This window comes from Topomyia yanbarensis, chromosome 3 (genome assembly GCF_030247195.1).
Source record: "Topomyia yanbarensis strain Yona2022 chromosome 3, ASM3024719v1, whole genome shotgun sequence".
Lineage (NCBI taxonomy): Eukaryota > Metazoa > Arthropoda > Insecta > Diptera > Culicidae > Topomyia > Topomyia yanbarensis.
The window spans coordinates 337,737,415-337,763,727 of NC_080672.1; the positions used below are offsets into that span (position 1 = coordinate 337,737,415).

Here is a 26,313-nt window from a genome sequence, read left to right on the forward strand (position 1 = left end):
GTGTTCTACAACTTTGAAGAAGACACCTAATTTCTATCTTTTTCCGTTTGGAAGTTAGTGTTGGCGCCCTCTACGTGGTGAAACGTAAAACTAAAATTTTCTAGTTAAGTGATGACACATAGTATGTTGTTTCTTTCAAATAAACAATTCAGCTAAACCCAACCAGTATTTCGTAAAATAAAGTTCTTTGGAATCGGCTATATCGGCAGTTTTGCAAGGGGCCTAACAGCAACAATAAGTGGTGGTAAATATATATATTTACCACCACTTATTGTTGCTGTTAGGCCCCTTGCAAAACTGACTCAGACATCAATTCATTAAAAGTTTATTGAATTCTCTTAAGGAAGTTGGATTGATTTGCAGTCTTCGACAAAGTTGTATGCAATAACATTATCTTTTTAATTTTAACTTTCAGTGAAGCATACAGTGCAACCTAGCGGTGAAAATGCAAGTTAGTTGTCTTTCTTCATGTAAATTATCGAAAAATGACATTCAAACTTGGAACACGTTGATCCGGTAGCTAGACTTGTCCGATATGGTGCAGATACTCCTGGCTGGACTAGGAATCGACTCAATGATGGCCTGATGGGGATCATTTTATTCAGTTCACTCTAACCCGCACTCTAAGCTGTCCTCAAACTACGCCCAATCACTGCTGGCCTCTGGCAGACACCAAATCTGACATGCCTTCAAAAAAAATATCATCTAATATTGGGCAATGCGACAAAATGCGACACTAGAGCTCAACTTTCCTCCAGTGGATAAAGTTTCCACCACCAGCACCAGTCGGTGGGAGATGGATCACACTGGCGCAAAACGGAAGAGAACCATCCCAGCTGTCAGACGACGGCCAGCAGCAATAATGACTTAATGGAAAATACCGCAAAACATTTCCCATCAACTCATTTTAGTGCACCCCGCCCACGCAACCCACTGCAGAGGCCGTGTGGCCAGCCAGTTGGATGCAAAAAAAAAACTTTTCCCCGCCAGGCGAAGGGAACAAGGCCGAACAACCGAACCAATCTTATTGCAGTCATCAATTAAAAAGCTGGAAAGTGGTGACTTACAAAACTTTTCGGAGCGCTCAATCTTTCTGTTTTTTTTTTTCGCACAGCATCAGCCGGCAACACCAACTTCATCGGCGCAAACACCGGACGCCTGCGGGAGCAGAATATTTCCAATTCCAATTTCCGTTTCATTTTTTTTTTGCTTCTTTCATCAAAACTTTTGTTGGCTTCCCATTCCAAACTTTCGCCGTACGCTCCCAGTGCTGTTCTTTTTTCCCCCATCATCCGAGGTCCGATCCTGACCGCCTTTTCCCTACTAATTATTGACAACCTTTTTTTTCGCTGCGCGCTCAATTTTTGCTCGGGTGATCCGTTCACCTTCCTACGCGCCCTTAATTTCTCAATTAATTAAAAACCGCATCTGTATTTTTGCTGCTGCTGCTGCTGCTCCTGCCAGCCAGCCTTGTTCTGCCCAGCGCCAAAAAAAACTAACTTTCTACCTTAAAAAACTTTTCCTCCTCTCGCTTTGTTTGCTCATCACAACACTTTTTAATTTGTTTTTCATTTCACTGCTCTCTTTCTCTCTCTCTCGCCTACACTTTTTTACACTCGGTTTCGAATATACAAACATTCCCGTCCCTAGCATGCTGTCTCTCTCTCTCTCGCTCGCGCACAATAAAGCACTTAATTTTTTGGTTTTTATCGATGTTCAAAATGTAGCTCCCGCGCTCGCCGCTTAGTTCCTGCTGCTTAGTTCAAATCGTACGGCGTGCTGATGCCCAGCAGCACCGAAACGTCCGCCGTCGAGCAGGGAAACTCCAGATGGGAACCACTGGACGAGGAAGCCGTCTCGATGCCGTCGAACGTGATGTCGTTGAGATCACTCGGAACCATATCGTTGAAGTCCATCTGCTCCAGACTGGTGCTTTGACTGCTGATGTGAGGCTGCTGGCTGAGCGCGATCGCTGGACTGCAGTGTCCCAGCGACATTCCGGTAACGATCGAGGTCGTGGTGGTGCTGTTGATGCTGGAGTTCGCACAGCTGCTCGCTATCAGAGCGTTCGTGGTTGGCGAAGGTTGGCAGTTGGACGAAATGCTGTTGAGCGTTGGGTTGGGCCGGTTGTTGGCCAGCTGGGTGGTGAACGAGTTGAGCGCATTCAGCTGGTTAGCGTTGATGTGGTGGGAAAGCAGCAGCGCGTTCTGACAACTGCTCGACAGTTCGCTGAAGCTCGCTAGCGTGTTTCCGGAGGTGTTAACGTTGGCCGCACTATTCACAGTGAACAGTCCGTTGTAGGCGCTTAGGTCGTTGATGTAGTTCAAGCTCACTGGGCTCGGACTGTGCCCCTGACCGTTCACCTGATCCCGATGACCGTTCAGTACCACCTCCATTCGGTGAATGTTAGCTTCGGTCAGACACGGATCGTCCATGCTGAACCGATCATCTTCCTCGAAATACATTTCCCGTTTGATATCGACTCCGTTGCTACCGGCGCCACCATTCTGATCCTGACTACTCATTGTCCCGTTCGTGTACAGGTAGCTCTTCGAGTCGTCGTTGTTGTTCAGAATGAAGGCCTTATTATCTTCCTCTGGGTCGAATAAGGTCTGCTGAACGTACCCACGACTGCATTCGTCCCCCGTGAACCCGTCCAGATTGGTTGCGAACAGATTGTTGTCCGATTCGAACACCGAGTTGGCGAACGGCGGCTCCGGTGAGATCATTGAATTGTCATCATACAGCGCAGCTCCTTCCGGTGAATTCGGAGATTCCCCACCAACACCCAGCATCGTCTGTGGATGATAGTACAGTTCCTCAAAGTTTCCATTGTTATCACGCAGTTCCGCTTGAATCACTGCCTTCTTGGATTTTAGATTGGTTCCGTTACTGCTGCCACTGTTGTTGTTGTTGCTGTTATTGTTGCTATCGTTTTTACTGACTTTTCCGCTACGCCGACTGGACTTGGACTTACCGGTCGCCGAAGAAACCGACGAACAGCTATCCCGCGAAGAAGTGGACGAGGCAGGTGACGAGGAAGCAGATGATGATGGGGCAGAGCTACTTTTGCCTCCGCTACCACCGGATCCCTTGACCTGCTTCTTCTTTGGACGGTACTTGTAGTTAGGGTACTCCTGGGTGTGCAGCTTCCGTAGCCGTTCCGCTTCATCGATGAATGGCTGGCGTTCGGTATCGCTCAGCGCCTTCCAGCGAGCTCCCAGATTCTTGGAGATGACCGCATTGTGCATATCCGGCGTCACCTCACAAATCTTGCGCCGTTCGATTTGGCTCCACACCATAAACGGGTTCATCGGACGTTTGATGTGACCGGGGCTGTGCTTTTTCGTCTGTGAACAGAGTTAGAGAAAAAAAACCGAATTAATACAGTCGCTTTTTAACCACAGCTCAGAAAAAAACCCGAAGGGACACCGGTGCCGGTGGAAAGGCGAAAAACAAAAATCGTGAGTGAGTGAGCTGTATATACAATTCAACCGCAACCATGCATGCATATTGGTATTATTTCAAACCGTCCGGGGGGTCCCCGGGAAGCTCCAACTAGGAAAATAAAAACAGGGAACGAAACTCTCGAACAACAGAGCGACAGGCTTTCACGCTTTGAAGGCTTCGCATTTTAGTCGATGCAGATGTGCACCCAGCTGCCACCAAGCGAATGTTGTTTCCTTTGGTTTTGCGCCGGAACCAGCAGCCGCGGCGGCGGCCGAAAGAGTATTAAACGGTTTAAAGTCCCACCCGTTTAATACCATCTCGAACGAGTGAGTGAGAGAGAGACAGAAAGAAAAAAAAATTCGGATTGGTAATGGTCTGTTGCATCTGTTGCATGATTTCGCTGCTGTCTACTCGCATCAGATTTGAGCCCCGTTACTGTAGTTTCGTGATTTCTGACAGAACCCGGTCCGCAGATTAGGACGATTGCTCGGAGATGAAAAGTACCGCCCGAGGGTGATTGTCTAGCCATAAATTCGTCCTTCCGGTAAGGCCAAGCCGCAAAAATTAACCCATCATCATCGACGCACCACAAGTAAAACAGTTTTCCACATGACTCTCGGTGAACCGCATGACCCCTACCAACAACAAACACGGTTGACAATCCACCGCATAAAAATACACAAGCACATGACTCAGTTTGTTGTTTCAGTCCCTTCTGGTGTGGGTACCTATTTGATATGTGCTCGGAGTTCGCGAAAGCGCAAAATTAAAATAATCAAAAAAGAGTTACGTTTTAATACTCTCTCAACAGCTGAGCGATTTTTTTTTTCTTCTCGTTTACCCCCCGTGTCGGTACGATGTTTCCAGCATAATTTGGATAAACACAACAAATATGCTTTTTTTACTAGATTTTCCCCTAGCGACCAACCATTCTCCTCTAACTGCCGTTGCTGTGGAGCCACCGCCGCTCGGCTCATCATCCAGATACACGAAACGAGCGCGGAAAAAAAACATTGTTATAAAGTATAATTTATAACCCGGGTGGATCCTCGTACAACTCGCTCCCAAAAACGTCCACCGAACGTGACTCACTGTGGCATAACTACACCAGCCAACCAGTCGGTAGGTTGGTAGGTAGCCGGCAACCAACGGCAGCAAATCCGAGTTCAACATAATAGAATTACACACATGACAAAAATGGTCGCTCAGCGAACGAGTTGGAGAGGGTTTGAGCGGGTAAATGGAGGAAAAAAAAAACTTCAACAGAATTGCTCACAGGCTTCCCAGCGGACGGTGGTTGCAGTTGAAAACATGATCGCAGAATTAGGTCTCGCTTTTTTTTTGCAGTTGGTACGCACCTACATACTGCCACAACTTTCCCGGGAGGCAGACACGAATGAGTGATTTTCACCATGGCATCAGAATTGAGAATGTTCCGCACTTTAGCAAATGGACGCTGGTGATCAAAATTGTTTTGACTGTTAATTTCGCTTTTCACAGAACACAACACTAGAAAGCTTCGGATTGAGCTTAATTCCACCGCCTGCTTCGATTGTTCGGTGTCGGAAGAAAACTTTTTTCGTCAAACAATAACTCAGCCATTTTTGAGCATCCCTCGCTAAGTGCAGCAATATGTTCCGATGCAATCTGCCTATGTAGTACTACCCAATCAAGTCCGGGTAAAAGTTTGCCATTGAAAAATGGTTCCATGTATGACCTGCGGTCAAAATCTGTTCGACTAGTAGCGTATGAATGAATGAGAGAAAAAAAGCTCGATTCGCGCAACATTTCACCAATTATTGCTGAAGCCTGGGGCAATACGTTTTACATCACTTCCGCATAGAACGAAATTCGATTGTTAAATTTGGGATTCTATTCGGATACATTGTAACAAGAACTCGCCATTTGGTGGATGTAAATGGCGCTGAACTAATTTCTCCGGAGGAAAAAAGCTACAAGCTGACAGATCCTGAATATTAGAAACATTTGCCTGTTTTGAAGTTTGGTTTGTGTTAATTGCTCATATATTTGTTGAATATAGATGCAAATAAAATTAATATTTTTTATAGTGCGCATTGAACAGTTTTGAATCGATGAACGAAATGTCGATGATGATATGTCAGAAGAAGATATCCATCGATGTAATAGTTATAGAGTCACATAAACATAACACATAGATGGGTCTCTTGTATTTCGACCATCATAAAGGACAAATGTGTTCTTTTAGTTAGGCAAGAAAACGTCCAAACATTTCAGTGGTGACGATAAGAAAAGTTAATTGTTCTCGTGAAGTAGTGTTAAGTTGGTTTTAGTAAAAAGTGAAGGCATCCCAGAATCTTCGCTGATAGCTTTGAGTGATCGCGACTAAAAATGCAATCGTCAGGATCGGAGTTTTGTCCGTAAAGCCGGGTAAGTAACCTCCAAGCTATTGCTGTGTTGAAAGAAAGGGGGTATTGTGGTATTCAAAAGAAGGTTAGGCGTTATTTCCGTCAGTTGGTCGAAAGCGACGTGATCGTTGGAATGTGTTTGCGCTAGGAAGCGATACGTTGGCCGCAACAGACCAAGATAATTTGACACGGATTAAACTACCTGGAATGCAAGTTGCTACGGAAAACTGGGGAGGAGAAGTTAGATTACATACTTGGCAAATTAAGGGAACTACTGTACGAGTTTCTCAGCACCGTTTAGTGAGTTGAATTCGTTGCAAAAAGGGCATTCATTGCATTGGCACGATCGACCCCTACGTAATAAACTGATCTTTTTCTAATTATGTCAAACGATTGGAGTATTTTTCTGTTGTGATAATGTAGATGATGTCCGTAAGAATGATTTATTCATGAGATTCTGTGGAATGAAAGTTTTGAAAGAGTTGAAACTTCTTCACCTAGCTATGGAGCTCAAAACTTTGTCTTACGGTGACATGACAAAATTAAAAGAATGGATGATAAAGTAGATTCTGAAATTTTGCAGCGTTTAATATTTCGCCGCTGTATGCACGGTGCGAGTGAATCAGAAGAAAAGTTTATTTTAGTAGTAAATTTGTTAGCAGAAGCCTGCGATCTGGGGTTTTTTTGGGTTCATCATCGACTTCTACAGGAGGATGATTTGACACATAAAATAACTGTAAAGATAAATAAAAATAGAGAGTCACGACACGAGTGCAAGTATTAAACCATGAACTAACGGTAAATTCGGTGAAATTCCGTTTTGGCAGTCGCGGAATCAGGAATGATTCTAGTAACCATGGGAGAAGGAACCGTGTGAGATTACGCAGTAGGAGTAGATACCGCCATTGAAATCGGGGTACCTACGACAGGGTGAGGTAAGGATCATCTAGCAGTGAACGATATGCGAATTCGGCGTGCCATTTCTGCAAAAAGAGAGGGCATATACAAAAGAATTGCTACAGATTAAAAAAAAAACAGTCAAAGAAATTCAGCGGGTCGCGTTGCTGAAGTTACCAAGCATGAAAAAGTACACGAATTTTTTTTAAATGCCGAGAAAGAGTCTTTTTTCCAACCATCAGAGACGTCAGTCACAATACTCAGTGTGCTTTTGTCTTCGTCCGAGCCAAGCGAACGAAAAAAACTGTTAGGGGAATTATGATTAAAACCGACACCTTAAGCTTAATGCTTTTTCTGGATTACCACAAAACCAATAAAATTATAATTTCTATGCAGAATTCTTCTTCAGAATATTCTTAACAAGGCTTAATTTTTTCAGCGCATCAAAGAAATTATTTCATTAAAAATTATTGACTTTTTTAGGCTCTGCGGGTACAACCGACACCCCATAGGGGTAAGATCGACACCCCCTTTAATTTTTTATCTCCACTTTATTAAAATCTTTTTCTTTATTAAAAATTAGATATATGCATGATAAATAAAGTATAAAGTAAATAAAGTATAAGTATAGCTTCATCATGAAGTGAGGGAAAGAGAGTTCGTAAGCGTAGTGCTATAAATAAGAGTATTTTATGCTATAAGATTATTTCTTGAAATGGGTATTTCCAAACAATGCTTACGCACATCATTGCAACCTTCAGTGTCATTTTATTTCATGAGAGAAGATTTGCAAGCGTTCTACGTTCTGCTAATCGGATTCATTCACTTATAAGTGACACACACTTCTGAGTAATGCTACCTTTTTCAGACATTTTTCGGACTCTGATCATCAACAATCTACCGGGGTATACAAAAGATCATTGTCTCATTGTGATAAAGTTCGTCCATGACAAACCAAGAGAACACTAGAAATTCGGTTTGATGAGCTTTTTACAGAAATAGCAAAAGCTTCGATAGAATCAAATAAGCAAAAATTCCATTTATTGATTTTTAAAGAGACTTACAAGGAATAAACACAATAAAAGTATTTCTGTGTAATTCTGCTATTACTATAGTGTGCTAATAGTGTAATGGAAGTGTCACATAGATCCCCAGCATTTTGTAATGAATCGCAAGTAAACACAACCGTCTTGACAGCGTGTCGGTTTTACCCTAACCATAGGGTGTCGGTTTTACCCCAATAAGGCACATTTTTTAAAAAAGCAATTAAAAATATTGAATTTCTCAAACTCGTCTTCAATGCACCCAGTTGATCATTGGAAAGGCCGATAATAATAGGTACTGAAAAATGTGGTGATTTGGAAAGCTTTTATTCGGTTAAAACTTTAAAGTGTACCAAAAAAATTTAACATCCAGACGAGTATGAACGCTGCTGTCGTATGTCTTGTTTATTTTATGATATTCGGCGTACTAACGTAAATCCAATTTTCCTTCAAATGCTGTACATAAACGTACCAATAATAATATGTTATTATGCAATGAATAAAAATTTGATTTCTAGGGAAAGTTGTGGGGTGTCGGTTTTACCCACAGTGTCGGTTTTTCCCACAATTCCCCTACTTGTGTGCATTTTCTGCAGAACAAAGGATACCATTACTTTTATTTTTGCATGGTGATCTATCAAGATGGCTGAGTCCCATCAACAAAACGTGAGTGATTATCCGGCGTAGCATGGTGGCAATTAACTTCAGGTATTTTCGCATAAGACGGAGCATTCGTGATGTGGAACATCTGCTTCATCCAGCTTCAGCACGTAAGGCACGCGGTGCTGATAACCTTCAACGACCCTGCCCAGAAATCGCCGAGGAAAGCTCACCTGCAAACATTTGACATTTCTATAATACAAAACTGAAAATTTTAAAAACTAGACCTTACTGACCCAGCAGCAGAATTTTTAGGTTAAAATGCATGTTCAAAATTCATGTCACGTCTTAAGCGTTATTGAACTTAAAATTATGCTTCACGGTTCCTCCAGTCTGAGTATCTGTACTGCCCTAAGTAATCAAAACAGAATACTAAACGTGTTTTATAATAAGCAAGAACCAGAACGGTGGTGTAAACGAATTTAAATTTTAAAACAAAAACACTGTTGTTAATTCTGAAACAAACCGCTATACTGAAGATATCATGTCATGGTATCAAATTAGTTTTGGCGTCGAATCACGTGGAGTTTTTAACTGGCATGGGCATCGAAATTAAATATATTTTGACAGCCTACGTGGGCTCTGTTAATCATATTGGGGAATAAGTTCCCTCATTGGAATCTTTACTCAGCCCATGCCCTACATTATATTCGAAATTGTTGCGCGTTATTTATATCCAACTTTTATATTTTAGACAAAAGCTTTTGCGAAATGGATGATGAAACACACATAAATGTTAGCGTTCAATATAAATCAATAAACAGGCTTGAACATTTTCTTTATTCGAGACAAATTCGTGTGAGTTAAAAAAACAAATTGCCAAAAACATTTGATTTGGCGAGCAATCTATAGTTACGGCAGACAAAGTCAGAGGAAATTCATCTCGAAGGACGTTTCCATAAACGTTATGTTTATTTAGTATGATTGTTGAGTTTTTGAGACAGCTTAGGCATCGGTCTTGGTATAGCATCAAACCATATACGTTTTCTTATACCCAACAATAAAAAAACCATCAAACTAAACTAAACTCCTGCCAATTAAAAAATAATGACCGTTTTTGAAGACACATGGAAGGGAAATGGGACACATCAGTAGTAGTAATCAAAAATAGCGAGATTTACCTTTACGCGTCTTTCTACATTCTAAAGCATGTTTGTGAGGGTTGATTGATCTAGATCGTTTAAAACGTATCGCAATCAGCTTAATCTTTTAAAGATACCTATACTCCCTATAACGCATATTTGGACATAACGTTATTTAGACGTTATAACGCATATTTGGACATAACGTTATTTGTTGAGGCCACGTCCATAAGCAAAATCACCATATTTGGAGTGAGGAGCAACCTGCCCAAGTAGCAATTGTGGTTTTATAGCACACTATGTAAAGTCAAAAGTCTATGTGGATAAGCCTGCCACATTACTCGTGTAATTAACCAGATACCATTTGAAATGCCCGAACACGTCATCCAAAATTGGACCCCTCGAATGGACCACCTCAAGCGCTGCTATGGTTAACATTTAAAATAAATTGCTATCTATCTTTCCTTCGAGTGATGATAAAGATTTCGCTATTTATTTTTTTTTGCTAGTAAATAGATGTAGATGGTGATTGTCGTTGTATTTACTAGCAAAAATGAAGTTTACACATCACAGATCCTGCAAGTGATGCTAAAATTCCAGGTAAAACTGCTGACTCCCGTTCGTCATTTTCAATCTCAAGCCCACAAATCCAACCATCTAAAATTACAACTCATCGCCAGCGACTTAACTGTCCGATTACGATCCAATCAAAGGAAATGGCAACCTATCGGTGCTATCCTCGCCGACTGCAGCTGCCGGCTGCATCGACCAGCAATGTAGCTTTAGCAGCAGGCAGCAGTAACAGCAGTAACCCTAAATTATAAGGATTAAGCAAAAAGCCATTTCCTCATCTCGGTCATCCCTGAGAGAGCCAACGGCAATTAGTGTCATGAGGAGTGAACTGCGGGTTCTGTGGTCGTTCGGTAGCAGAGCTACAGATCGAGCGTCCACTTTCGTCGATGCTTCTGGCCAATAATTAAAATCCTTAGCAAACACTCTCTCTCCCTCTCTAGAGAGTCAGAGTGAGAGATAGAGATGGCGAGGGTAGATCGATCGATACCATGTCCCCCGGTGTGGCTGCGTTGGTGCACTGCTACACGGTCTTCGGTGCAGCGCAAGCTAATGGCTGCAATTGACATTGGGCTAATTACTATCTCGGGCTCTCGACATCTTCACCGGCTGAATGGCTGGAAGTGGGTATTTGAGAACCCATCGATTGCAATTACGGTGAGTGTATGGATGCTGGCAGCAGTGGTTCGAGTTGACCATCAATATCTGTTTGGAAAGCTTACTTTTCCCTCACACCATTTCGACCAACCAGCCATCGACGGGGTGGGTATGTAGAGCCTTGTTATTGCACCTTTTAGCCCCTCCCGGTAACCTGTACATAGAACTACAAACGAATAAACCCATCAATCAATCAATCATAGAATAATAAATAAATAAATTGCTACGGCACGAACGGATTGAAGTACACACAGCAGAAATCAACCGACCTGCTGCTAGCTCTCACAACATGATTTTTAATTAATTTTCAATTCGCGCGCAATCATTAGCTTGCAGCGGCCGTCCGACACCATTTAGAGACGCTCACTTTGCCTCTGTGCAGTGGGAAATTGCCCCCCTTCTCTCCTTCTGGCACCGACAAAGGTCCGATCGCACAAGGACATCAAACCGCACGATTTCCAAAGGGCCTAAGAACAAAAGTGTCACATCATGCCCGAGTGACAACTGAACAACTGCACTTGATCCTCGTCCTGACACCGCACACTTCTCTCTTCGCACCAGCGGGTTCGCTGCTATAATGTATGTTGAAGGACTTTGATTGTAAACGGATTGATTGGACCCTGGGGGGAAACTGTGTCATGTGGCCAAGTCGATCAAACGACGAACGGCTGCCGCTCACTGCCGTTTTCTAGTTGTTACAAACGATAGCTAATGGGTCACTCGAACGCTCCATTGTGCCGGAAATGATTCCTATCGAGAGAGAGGGGTGGTACCGTTTCGAATGTCATTATGCGCTGGAACAATCTGATCGGCATAGAGGAATTTCACGACGATCCGTTTCAAACTAATTGGTTTACAAAATTGTAATTTTATTGCAGAATATGATTCAAAGTATCATTTCAAATCAAAATACATTTAACAAAAATCTTTCAAAATGCAATAGTTGTAGAAATATTTGAAATTTTGATCCAACAGAACCAGTTAATTTGCGTAGATATGCCCTTTTAAAAGTTATTTGCGTTTCTCTATCATAAAATGTCAACAATCAGATATTTATCATTCTAAAAATGGAGGAAAACTTTTTCAGTGTATTTGGATCATGGTAAAGCTTCCACTGAAAACAACCAAACTATGATCCAACTATATATTTTAAGCATCAGAACCTATGGTTAAAAATATTTTGATTGTTTTTGTGTAGCTTTCAAATAGTTTACAATATCGCCTTGATGTTAAAGGAAAAGGTACAGGAAATTTGAAAAACCTGTTGTTGATTATGAAGAAACTTATGAAAACTCGTAATAAAACAGGATAATTGTGTTGTTAAAACATTTGAAATTTGAATAGCTCGAGAACTACTACATCTCAGAATTTTTTGTAAAGAGCATTTTGATTTGAAATTGTATTTCATTGAGAAAATTTGCTCTTTTGAAATAAAGTATAAATCATAAAAATATGATAAAAGTTCCCGTCAAAAAAAGTTTTTCTACGTCTTAAGAATGATAAATAGTTAATTGTTGACATTTTATGATGAAAAACACGAATAACTTTTAAAAAAGACATTATTACACGAATTGTTTTTGTTGGAGGAAAATCCCAAATCTCTAGATAACTATTACATTTTTGAAGATTTTTTTTAAATACATTTTGATTTGAAATGATACTTAGAATTATACTCTGTAAAAAAATTACAGTTTTGCATGTTAAGTATGAAATTATCGTTTGAAAAACTTTTGACAAAATATAAAAAAATAAGTTGATTTTACAGATTAGGCAAATATGGGAACAGGTCAGTAGGTGAATGAATCATTAAATCGAATGAGTTATTGGGCTGAATATGATTTGATTGAAAGTATCGCTAATTAGTTAGTCTCATAGATCAACGAGTGATACTTTGCCTTTATTTTATAACTAACATGAGACTTCACTATCCCGAAGCACAGTGGATCCACTCCATACAAAAGCTGGACAAAACCTCAAAAGTAGTTTAAAATGTCTGAAAATATCACCTAAGGGTAATTTTGGTGCGCTGAATTCGATTTTGATTAAATTAGGACGCTAAAATGAAAATTAGACAGCCTAGGGTGGTTCTAAAAGTTTTTTTTAAATTTCGCAAAAGTGAATTTTATTACCTTCTCAAAACATATACTTCGTAAGTGAATAGAAACATTTTGATTTCCTAGGGTAGTCCTTAGTAACGAGTTAGCTAGGGTGGTTCCAATTTATTGAAATCTGTTGTTCATACGATGCATACTACAGCTAAGCCTCTCAATACTTTTCCATTGATTTTCAATTCCAATGATGATATGAATATCTCTCCTTGTGGGTACTGACTTGGTTTTTCGTACGAAAATATCCTGAGCATACTTTGCACTGTATGTGTATGCTTTGAAATAGAGGCGTGAGCGTTTTTGTCCGAAACTCTCGTCAATTTGGAAGTGGAGTTTTAAATTTGATTGTTGATTGTGATTGATTCAATGGGGAGTTTGCACTTGAAAATAAATGTGGCATTACTGGCCAATAACTAAAAATCGGGTAAAAAAGAACACTTCCCACACTCACGTGTTTACCTTTCATCGGCCACCAGTAAAGCTAACGACTAATACCTACAAAAGAGATAGGATTCATGGAAAGATATAATAGTTGCAGTTAGTTTGCCTCGTTGGCTTCTATATATTTGAATTTTTCTATACTGCAGATAACTGTGAAAATGTAGAAACACGAGTCATAGTTGCAAGACGGTTAAGGCATACTTATATTTGTATCAAGGAAATCGCCCCAAACCCTGAATTTACAAGCAGCGTTCAGAAAAAGAAATCCACCGGTGAATAATAATGCAAAACTTCATGAAATCAAGAAATACCATGCGTCTCCATGAAAAAACTAATTTCACAAATGTCCAAATATCAACCTTCGGCGCAAAACGGCGCAAGATGGCACTATGATTTTTGAAAACTAGATAAAATTCTACGTCAGTTTTACTAGATGAGATCCTTTAACATGCTTTTACCGATAAAGAGATGACACTCTGAATGTAAATAAGTCCGCGTTAAACAACATAGTTATATTGATTTCATTGGTAACTCTTTAAATACTCATTATTTCTCAAATCGAAATACACCATTGAATTTCTGAGATAATTTTCTATTAGAAATGCCAATATGTGTTGTTAAATTATCATTGTAGTAAAGCGAGATGAATTAGAATGAACAAAAACTTTTTGTCACTCAAATTCTTGCAGATTTTCAAGACCCTGTACGGTTCAAAAAAATGTACCACTTATATTTTTCAACCGGATGACTCAAAAATTTGGCGAATACAGCTTTAGGTAATGTACATTTAGGAAAAAATATAAAAGGTATGAAAATCGACAATAAATTTTGGAGGTTTTGACCGGCCCGGCCCCACTGTGCGATGGCTTAAGTGGCGATGACCACCAATAACTGTACCAAAAAATATTGGAAAGATTGGTGGGCTAGGCTTTGAAAACGGCATAATAAACGGATTCCATAACTAGACCCTGCACAAGTTGGATGGTGCTCCAGGTCAATTGACCGAAAACCATCTAAAAGGGTCGACCAAAGTCGAATGCCGTTTTTGACCGAATGCCGAATTTTAGGCTGAATGCCATTTTTGGACGAATGGCAGTTTTGGCAGAATGCCCTTTTTGGCCGAATGTCCTTTTTTGGCCGAATGCCACATCAGGCCCAATGCCATTTGGTCGAAAACCATTGTGGGTAAATTGAGAACAGTGAGTCTAGTTAGGTAAGGTATGCAAACTAGGTTCGATGGAACTGTCCAAGTCAGTATTTGATATCACATACGAGTAACATCAGATGTTGCTTCATGCTGTTCTCCACCCCTATTCGGCTGTTTTCACGTCACCACCCGCGTTACGGCTGGGTAAGGCCAAACTGGTGTCGAAGGGCGTCAATTAAGGCTGTCTGACGTATTCTTGATGGTCATATAATTATCGTTTCTGCATTAGAATCGATAGACAGCTTTAGTTGATTATTGGATTAGTTAGTTTAGTTTTTTTGTTAACCATTTTTTTGTGTTAACGACCTATTGAGTCAATTTGTCAACTGTTGTTACGGCATTTAATGAGCAAGGGACTGGAAGGTTAAGTATATTTTTCAATATTAAGAGCCATAGTACTCAAGGGAGAGCAAGGAATTGAAGGGAGAAAGTTTAGAAAAGCGTGGAAGGGTCATATGAGCAAGCTTGGAGTTTACCGGCGACTTAACTAGGAGTCAGGATCTTTTGGCATTAGAAATGCGAATCACGTGAGTCTACGGCATGTGCGGACAAGCGTAAAGTAACTTGTTACTTTATGCTGTCGGAACCGACAAAAAGTTAAGTCACAGTAAACTTCCACACTAAGCATTTGAGTCGTTGAAACTCATTGAATGAGCTAGTTTTTTTTGTTTTTGGTCTCTCACCAATTGCCTGCCTGGATGTTTTGTTTTATCGACTACTGGTTAATACCCATCGCGCGTGGCTGCGACTTTCAGCTAAATAGAAGGAAAACACAATTTGTTCTGAACCACCATCTGGCGGGCAGATAATCGCCAAACAATAGCACACAAACACGCCCTATAACAAATGCCTACTATGTATAAATTTTGACGGCAATCGGTTAAGCCGTTTGGGAGTCTATAAATCATATACATACAAACTTTGACTTTTATATATATAGATAGATAGATAGATAGATAGATAGATAGATAGATAGATATAGATATAGATATGGATATAGATATAGATATAGATATAGATATAGATATAGATATAGATATAGATATAGATATAGATATAGATATAGATATAGATATAGATATAGATATAGATATAGATATAGATATAGATATAGATATAGATATAGATATAGATATAGATATAGATATAGATATAGATATAGATATAGATATAGATATAGATATAGATATAGATATAGATATAGATATAGATATAGATATAGATATAGATATAGATATAGATATAGATATAGATATAGATATAGATATAGATATAGATATAGATATAGATATAGATATAGATATAGATATAGATATAGATATAGATATAGATATAGATATAGATATAGATATAGATATAGATATAGATATAGATATAGATATAGATATAGATATAGATATAGATATAGATATAGATATAGATATAGATATAGATATAGATATAGATATAGATATAGATATAGATATAGATATAGATATAGATATAGATATAGATATAGATATAGATATAGATATAGATATAGATATAGATATAGATATAGATATAGATATAGATATAGATATAGATATAGATATAGATATAGATATAGATATAGATATAGATATAGATATAGATATAGATATAGATATAGATATAGATATAGATATAGATATAGATATAGATATAGATATAGATATAGATATAGATATAGATATAGATATAGATATAGATATAGATATAGATATAGATATAGATATAGATATAGATATAGATATAGATATAGATATAGATATAGATATAGATATAGATATAGATATAGATATAGATATAGATATAGATATAGATATAGATATAGATATAGATATAGATATAGATATAGATATAGATATAGATATAGATATAGATATAGATATAGATATAGATATAGATATAGATATAGATATAGATATAGATATAGATATAGATATAGATATAGATATAGATATAGATATAGTTATAGATATAGATGTGATAAATAACGTCTTTTTCACTTTAGATAGTTGATATTCGAGCCGGTGGAACTCCTTGAGCATCTCATATACGAGCTCCTACAGAAATTGGGGATTCAATGAAGGACGGTGTCGAGGTGCCGGAGGAGATGAGCATCAAATATCTAATTTCTGGAACTGTACGAGATGGCACAGGGCCTGTGGCCTTCGACTGGCATGGTCCATTCTCATTGGTTTGAAAATTTTCTTGGCTGGTTGGTAGATATGTTCTCCTACTTGCAAGTTGAACAATTCGCTTGGGTAGGGGATATGTGGATCCTACTAGTTGTCGACTCTTTTGACCGTGGGTTTGAGGATAGTTCAGAGGAAAGGAGTGCAGGACTGGCACCTAAGAGATAGTTAATTATTCAGGACTTGTTCTTAAGATTATTTAATTCGACCAAGCACACCGGCTTTCAGAAATGATAAGCAGCCCTTTCGGGTCGGTGTGGTCCATTCGAGTCGAATCAGGCGGACATTCGGTTTGAACAAACCTTATTGGGAATAGCGGATAAAGATTTCTTATGTCCTTTATGGGCAGAGATTCTTTTTGTGAAACCCTAAAAGGCCTTCATTCGACTAGCTACTCAGCATGATAATAAAAAAAAATTGTGGATTTGCCTGCATGATTTTCCATAGGATTACACAGACTAGATGATGTGACGTTACACGCTCTAAACTTGTACCAAATAGTAGGTATGTATGTATGAATGTAAGTCCGTATGTATGCCTGTATGCATGGATGTGTATAGGAGCGATGTATCCCTGAGCAACATGCAAGGACAGCCTCTGAGCCGCCAAAATACTCATGGAAAGCCGGGTGCGCGGTCGTAGCTGTGACCATAAAGCACTGCACACACTGTCAAGCGCAACGGTGCGACGGTAGGCGTACAGTTAATGCACATAGGTTGCAGAAATAGATTGTTGAGACAGCCCGATTGCACACTGATAACAATAACAGTGCCATTTGGCCGAATGCCATTTGGTTGAATGCCACTTGTTTGAATGCCATTTGACCGAAAGCTAGTTGTCCAAAGGCAATTTAATCGAATGTTATACGAAAAGACCAATAATCAAAATGAATAGATCACCACGCAAGTATAAAAGTAACAGTTTGTTCTTAAGATAATCCACACAAGTAACTGTTTTGTTTGGCTTCGATAGCAGTAGTAAAATGCGCTGCTATCCTGACTTATGTCTTTGGTGGCTGAGAGTAGACGGTCGTGGCCTTGTTTTTTATTGCGCACGTAGCGTTCTGCTTTCTTCCTTTCCAATCCGTGACACCATCATCGCCGTCCTCTCTCTATGTTACAATCTGGTAGTGCTTCGGGGCGTAAAATTTCCTGATATCTCCCAAAATCATCTTAGAACAAGGTTCGAACGGCCATCAAACATGGAACTGCAACGCATACAATCGCCGAGGCAGTTTTCGTTTCGAAGCATGTTAGGATCTTAGGAAGGTTCTTTCGTTCCAAGTACGCTGCTGACGTCATCTAAGGAGCTGTACTAGGCATGCATCAGGCTATTCTTCGAATTGAAGCGTCAATTTTGTGACTATTAAGATCACCTCAGATAATCTATGAACAAACCTTTGCACCTTTCCAAATCGTAACGCGGGTGCCGTCGTGCATACTTTCAAATAGAGGTTCACAATCACTTAAAGCAACACCTTATGTTGTTTCAACTGTTCATGATCCAAGACTAGCTTTAATCCGCCATCCATCCTAGAATAAGCTAGACTCACTATTGTCTATTCATCATTTTTTGCGGAATAGATTCAAAATGAAATATTTACCTGTTAGGTTTTACACCAACCAACATAACCCAACAAAATGAGCTGGATGAACTTCGTTTGATAATTCTCGGTAGTTTGCTTACGTGGGAGTTACGTGAGTGCGAATGCAACAGATGAGCACCCGTTGCACTCGAACTCACGCAACTGACAAAGTAAACAAACCACCGAGAATTGTCAAACATGAATTTCATTCATCATTCGTGTCGTCATCTTGTAGAACTCAATATCGATATCTAAATAAAAAAGTTATCTATTTTCAGTTATTTTGTTTTTTGTGATTTTACGTTTCGTTCTCATCTCATCATTATCTGGCATTCGGATTTAGCACCAGCAGCTAAATTCAAAACGGAACAAACAATTGGTCACAAATGATGACTCCCGAAAGTACGAAAGTATCGATTGTCTATGAGATCATTGTAAGTACTTTTAATTCAAAAAAATAAAAAAAACTAAAAAAAAATTATCTAAAAATATATTCTCAATTTGCATTTTATTTCCGGTTATTTTGTTACCCCTTTACACCCAAAATTAGAAAAGCATTGTCGGTTTTGAGCGACTGATACATCAAAGCTTCAACGTAAACTGGTTGTTGAACAATTATTTTAATAACTGTTTTTTTCTATGCGTTGAATTTCTCTTATTAACGAGACTAACCGTCCTCAACAATGAACTTACAATCCAAGCAGAAACTTCGAGGCCATCAACGATTACCGGGGTCTTTGCACATAAAATCGTACCTTCAGCCTCACTAATCCACACCATCCTCGCTAAGTTCGACATCGTGACGCACCATAATTCCGTCTGATCGGCTCAGAGTGCCACGCAAAGGCCACTGCAGGCTGGCTGGCTGTTCGACCCGACTTCTAATAACTGTCCAATCGATCATCACCTCGATGAAGCGTGACGAGAGCGCTCATTAGTGTCATTTTGCAGCTGCATTGCTCATTGCTGCCCGCCTCCTTGGTTTGCACGCAAACCTCCTTCTTCCTACGTACGTACGTTCAGCGCATCGATGCATAAAAATGCAACGGTCGCGTCGTCTCCGATTGCGGTTCATTAGGCATTCGCGCATCGACCGGCTCCCCTGAAGTGTTTACCACACGCGCTTCGTTCCGTCAGAACCAGGAAGTGATTCGACCGGAGCCTAGAGCCGCTGCTCCCGCAGCTTTAGCGCGAGTTTGTCCTTCTTTGAGCCGTATATGGCAACGGACAGCGGGAACCAGTTTGCTTGTCCGAATGATTTTATGATATCCTTCGCTACCGTTCCAATTGGGAATTAGAATTCGTGAACGGGACGGGCTCAGGAGGAACAATCAACATTTAACGGTTCCTTCGGTTTCAATTCGAAAAACGACGCGAACAAAAAATGCGCTGATGCACGCGGAAGACACTTCAGTTGGATTTATCTCCTCGCGTCACGTAGTCGTCCAATGTTTAGAACTTGCAGGCTCCCTGGGGTGCGGAGGTTCAAATTTACGCATTCATCACGTTCTGCTGGAATGATAGTCACACTCATAGCAACACACAACCTCACATCATGGTACACACTTCGTCTCACGTTTGAAGCCAAGTCGTGGCAGCAGCGGGAGACTTTTACGAGTCAGCAGCCTCCTCCAACCGGCGGTATCCTCTCCCGCTATAAAGCTGCTCCTTTCCGTGATTGTATTATACACCACCAACAGGTTTAATCCACAGCCAACGGTTCTACTACTGCAGCCGCCGCCGCTGCTGCTCCCTGCTCCAAAGTGTGAGCAGATATGATTATTCATGATGTGCAAATGAGCCAGCAGAAAATGGAATCACTCTGCCGCTTTTGCTGCTGTTAGCACTGCTGAGCCGCCACCAGCCGCCGCCCCGATGCTAAAATTGCAGTATGTATACAATCAAAGCGGACCGGCGGCAGTCGTGGACGCGTTGGTGGAGGGGAAAGCTGCACTCTGCTTCATATAAATAATCGAAGCAGTTGCAACCGTAGGGAAAAAATATAAAATGAAGAGAGAGAAAAAAAGTTGATTTCAAATGCAAATGTGCGTCCTGGCTGAATTGATGCTTTTGCGAAATCATGTTAAAAGGGGTCAGTTATCGCCAGCGCTTTTCGCTTCGCACCCACCCATTCCGGCCGGCCGGCCGACCCAGCCCAGCAAAAAACGATGGACAGGAAATGCATCTCCCGAGCTTTGTGCCATGAGGATGACCACGCCCCGAAAATTTGAATTTTATATGAAAAGCATTTATTATTATTATTCTTCGAAGCCGGAGAGCCGGAGCCGGGGACCACTATCTTCGGCTGCTAATCTTTTATGACGAATGAATAATGATGCGAAATTTTTGTCCGTACGTCAGCTACCTTCGGGAATTTTGCGTCCCCCGGAAGCCATGTCCATGTCAGCAGGTTGGAGGAGCACTTGCGAAAACTTTTCTACAACGAATGCGAATTTTTTTTTTCTGCAGACAGTCAGATTTTACGTCACGGTTAGTACCTAACCGGAGAATCCGGTGGATTACAGGTCGGTGTCTGTGCCGGTAGGGAGCTGTTGATTATTTATGAATTTTGCGATAGAATGGCACATAAATTTTCTTAATGCTGTCGTCGGCCAATCTACGATCGACGACGATGGCGGTGGCCGGCGGTGACGGTGGCGGCGAACGGATAAGGTAAAATTGCGTGTGGGTGGGCGCCTTTGCTGACACCTACATATTTACTGTGCTGTTGAGAACTTGTTGTTCCTGAAAAAGCGTAATAACTAAATCCTCCCACGAAGAAGACGTGTGGTGACTTTTGCGGTGCACAAACTTGATAGCAGCTGAAAGTTACGTGGTTCCAGACTGATAGGCTTCGGGAGAACGATTCGAGGTCGTTTGAAATTATGCAGGATGCCGCATGGGCGCGCACAGCGTCGCCTTGATGAGTGGGCGCTGTGGGTTGGGATCGGGGCTCCGGGTTGATTGATAGCATCTCCACAGTGAGAGTTTAACAAAACGTGAACTTCTTGAGTGGATCAATAGCGGACAATATTTTAAATGGATTTTATACATATGAAACATTTTTTTTTAAATGGATTTTATACATATGAAACATTACTGCCCATAAACGCATAAGAGTCCCATGTGGATTTTTGTCGAAAATGAGTTATCCGTTGGATTGTATTCTGTATCACCACTGAATCACACTGCACAAATAAAATTACCGGGTTTGTTCAGAAAATATAAAAAAAATACCAAAACATGGCTGTCCCATCCATTTGGCTCAATGGATGGGACAATCTTGAACAGCGTTTTTCTCGGCTTGCTGTTTTTCAACATGGGACTCTTATGCTGTTATGGGCAGACTACGACTGTACCGGTTTATACGGAAACTCCTATGTGACAGCAATAACCAACCTGTTACCCCGGAACGAAAATTCAGATCTGAATAAAGTTTAGAAGCAGTCAATGCACAGTGGTTTAAAACGCGAAAAACGTGATCGTTTTGAATAACTTCGAAATGGTTCGTTGAAGCGATATACAACCTTCGGAAGAATTTGTGACAATGGAACGCCCCTTCTTTCTAAATAAAAAAAATGTTGATTAATCCTCCTATAAGTGAGATGCAAAATTTATTTCTCGTATAATTAAAGATAGCGAGTTGAAGTATTCGGCAAAGTTGTAGTAAATTCATTTATAAGAAACTTTATCTAAGGTGAAAATGTCCTATCTTTAATGGTTTTTAAGGTATCGAGCATTATTTGAGAAAAGACCGGAAAAATCATTTTTTTCATCATAACTTTTTTTCAAGATTTTTTAGAAGGCCAAAATGTTCTACAGAACTGTCACAATTAATGAAATACATAATTTTGTGAACAAAGTAATAAATTATGTTGAACCGTTTTTGAGATATTCACGTTTTTTGTTCGAAATACGGCCTACTTTGCTCTCAAATAACTCATGAACGGGCAAAAACGGGCAGACTACTCAGTATGGGTTTGAAAGTAGAAGAAAAATGCTATAAGCATCTGAACAAATCCTTTGTATCCGGTTGTATCCAGGGCTCTGCTAGCTAGAGTCGAAAAAGATGTTTTTCTAGTCTAAAATCATGGTATGAAACATATTCGGTGAAGCTGAAGAGATAAAGTGGTAGTGTCTTCGGAAAAGTTTTAGAGAATACTCTTACAAGAAACATTGCCGAAGACATCGGCTTTCTATCTCTACTGGTTGTTTAGATAAGGTGCACCATTTATGGAAACCCTTCAAAAATGGTTTTATTTGGTAATCTCGCATGCTTTGATTACTTGTGTCGCATTATCGCTGTCTAGTGTTGTGTCAGATTTTTTGTGCAGAAAAACAATTTTGTTTACTTAATTTGAATTTGCAGTTTTAATCAAGTGTGACGTGAAACAGTTGCGATTCGTGTTGTGTTACGGCAGCGTACATTACTGAACTTTGCAAAAGTCATGTCATCGGTTACAGGTATGCAATGGGAGTACTGTATCTTTCACTTGAAATTAGGTTTGTTATAATCGCTCGAGAATTTGTTAAGTGATGGGTGCAAAATTAACTTTGGAACATGGAAGGTTACCGTGAACCTCAGGAACGGTCAAAGGTGGGCAATATTTCCAAAGCTACTATGATTGGCTATAGATAATCTAAAGCCGTAAATCCATATAGTATTGGTCCCATTTTATTATGCTTTGCATCATTTGGACAACTTGGTGGTACTAGTTTATGTGGGGATTTGCTGTGTTACCGTACTCTTCAACCCGTGAGTTCGTAACCAGAACTCCGGAATCAGAAATTCAATAGCGCTTATAGCAAAATTACGCTGTTTATCTGAGCCTATGGTTAAGGTGAGGCTTTCACCAAGAGATTTTTACTGATCTAGGATAGGCTTTCATAGAAGTATATGTATCCGTTGAAATTCATTCTTTTTGTAGCTCGTCGAGGTATCAATTACCAAAATTAACTCATATTTACCGGTTAGTGCATTGTTTTGGCAAAGCATAATGCATACCACTACTCTGTGCTTTCTCTTTAAGCTGTAATTTTTTTCACGTTTGTAAACAGTTTTGTCGATTTAGATTGGTGTGGAAGTTCATTATCACGGTTAACAACAAAAAAACCAAAAACACTTGCCACTCCCGCTGTGGAGGATAAGTCGAATAAGGATTGCCCTCTGCCATAGCTAATACTGGAAGTAGAATGAAGCAGGCAGGTCCTAACTTACTATTTTTTGACAACTTTCTTAGTGTCATTCCGCGCTCTGTACATCATTTGTGCACGGTAGAGTGTCAGGAAAAAATTACTCCTATCAGCCCACCCCTGAGTCGATTCCTAGTCCCACAAGGAGTACTTGCACCAAATTTGAAGCGAATCGGACAACTCTAGCTACAGAACCAACGTGCCTAAAGTTTGTATGAGATTTTTCGACAATTTACATGGAGAAACCCTAACTAACTCGCATTTTTGCCGCTAGGTGGCACTGTAAGCATCGTATTATCACTGTAAGTGGAATAAGAAAGATAATTCAATTATCTACAACTTTGTCGACCTTGTCAATCCGGCTTTGTTAAAAGAAGTTATTAAACTTTTAACGAAGTAAAGTCTGAGTCAGTTTTCAATGGGGCCTAGCAGTGCATGGTGGTGTATCAGTACTCGATTCCCACGAACTAACCATTTTTGTAAAATAACCGTTAGATTTAGCTCAATAATATATTCAGAAGAGTTGTAGTAAATAATACGAGTCATATTTTGGTTATAAAATTTTAGTTCCACATTGTACCGCATAGAGGGCGCCAACACTAACTTTTCAAGGGAAAGAGATAGATATTAGGTGTCTTCTACAAAGTTGTAGAGCAGGTATTTTTCAATAATTCTTCTGAACATTTCGATATTCTATCTCTCTTCTATGAAAAGTTAGTGTTGGCGCCCTCTATGCGGTCACAGTTGGAACTAAAATTTTTCAACCAAAACATTACTCGTATTATTTACTACAATTCTTCTGAACATACTAATGAGCTAAATCTAACGGTTATTTTACAAAAATGTGCAGTTCGAGGGAATTGAGTACTGATACACAACCATACACAACTAGGCCCCATAGAAAACTGGCTCAGGCATCACTTCGTTAAAAGTTTAATATCTTCTTTTAATAAAGCCAGATTGACAAGCAGCCTTCGACAAAGTTGTAGACAATTAAATTATCTTTCTTATTTTTACTTACAGTGATAATACGATGCATACAGTGCCATCTAGCGGCAAAAATGCGAGTTAATGGGTTTTCTCCATGTAAATTGTCGAAAAAACCCATACAAACTTCAAGAGCGTTGGTCCGGTAGCTAGACTTGTCCGATTCGCTTCAAATTTGGTGCAAGTACTCCTGGTGGCACTAGTAATCAAATCAGGGGTGGGCCGATTGAGTTTTCAAAAATTCATTATTTTTCTGGGCAGTCTAGTGCACAGTCGACGTACCGCTGAAAGCACAAGCAATTCCGACTAAAACGCCCGTCCTTTGTGACCCTGGAACATGGCACCCCTTATGCATAGACCACACTGTGCACATATGACCAACAAACTCCCATGTATCAGTTCTGTGAACAATCTGCACATTATGAAACAGAGGTGTACTGCATTAGGCATAAATACGTTAGGCATACGGAAGTTTGGCATAATATACGTTAGGTATAATGGACGTTAGGCATAATGGACGATTGGCATAATAGACGTTAGGCATAAATTATCATATTGAAGTATCATTGTAAGGAACTCATTTTTAGCGTTAGCGGCCTTGGGTGGTAAGAGCACAAATGTTAGACATTGTTTAATGTTGCAGGCTTACTCTGGAGGCTGATCAAATTCAATCAGTATTTTATTATTTTGTATATACTTGAAGAAATCTTCACTCATATGAAAGATGGAGAACGAATGCTTGACCTGCGGAAACTTAGCTTGCGCTGATTTCTCGTCGAACAACCGATAAATTGCAACTGACTAAAATAAGCTAAATACTTTTGTTTAACATCAGTCTCATTCGTATTAGAATATAAATAACGCACATTAATCCTTTCATGCGCATGTTGTTTATAAAAACAATGTTGTTAAATAGCTATAACTTTTGATTTTGGCAGAATTTACTCAAAAAAATAAGTAAGACTTTTAACTGGAACTGTTACCATTCATTTAAGCGCTAAAAGCTATAATTATTGTCCCTAGAACTGAAGTTGTCGCTATTAGCCTGATAGAACTCCACTGGAGCAGTGCAACCAGAGATATTTTCAGTTAGCGTTGATAAATGTAATTTTGATATATCTTCGTTATTTCTCATTATGACTGAAATCTGCTAAAACGTATCATTTTCGATCGTCTTCGACTATCTCTTCCTTGTATACATAATATTGAAAATTTTCTAGAATTGTATTGAGCATCTATTGCAGCTTTCAGCACTGCGTAGGAAGCACCTATCAAAACGGGTTTTTCGTGTTTCTCGAACTCACTCTATCTACACTAGAAACAAGTTGGGAATGAATTGTTTAACTTAGATTAGATCCTACATGCATTCATGGTTTAATTCTCCAAGAAGAAAATATAAAACCTTGAAGAACAACTCATGAATGAAAGAATGATGCACTTTATTATTCATTTAACGAATATACGAATATTGCTACTGCTTATCTCTCATATTATTAAGTTTAATGATTACATTCTCGAGGCCATCAAAAAGAGAACTAAGGAAACTGTCTGGTATGACAGAAGGTTTTTTCGTGTACTGTGACGAGTTACCGAAACGAGAAAGGTATCGTCACAAGCATAAAATCCGTACCCAAATGCTGATGTTGTACATAACACTGCAAGTTTCCATTGGTTCCAAAGCTTAATGTTTGTTTATCATTTTGCTTTTTTAAATATTTGGATTCAACTGTATCTAAGAGGCTTGAAAGGTGCTTGTACCAAAACTGTTCACATAAATGAAGAGATCCTATCTTAATTTCGTCTACGGAAAAAATAGAAAAAAACTCGCATGTTATTTTGCATTTTGAG

At 39.7% G+C, this 26,313-nt stretch overlaps 1 protein-coding gene across 2 annotated transcripts in view; it reads right to left on the bottom strand.

Annotated features, from left to right (window-relative positions):
- Positions 1–261: 261 nt before the first annotated feature.
- The window catches only part of LOC131693158 (transcription factor SOX-4-like), a 406,362-nt gene continuing 380,310 nt past the window's right edge, over positions 262–26,313 (bottom strand). For both annotated transcript variants that reach the window (XM_058980754.1, XM_058980752.1), the window contains exon 3: positions 262–3,350. In XM_058980754.1, coding sequence (XP_058836737.1) covers positions 1,758–3,350 — 1,593 coding nt within the window. In that variant the 3' untranslated portion in view covers positions 262–1,757. The remainder of the gene's footprint in view (positions 3,351–26,313) is intronic.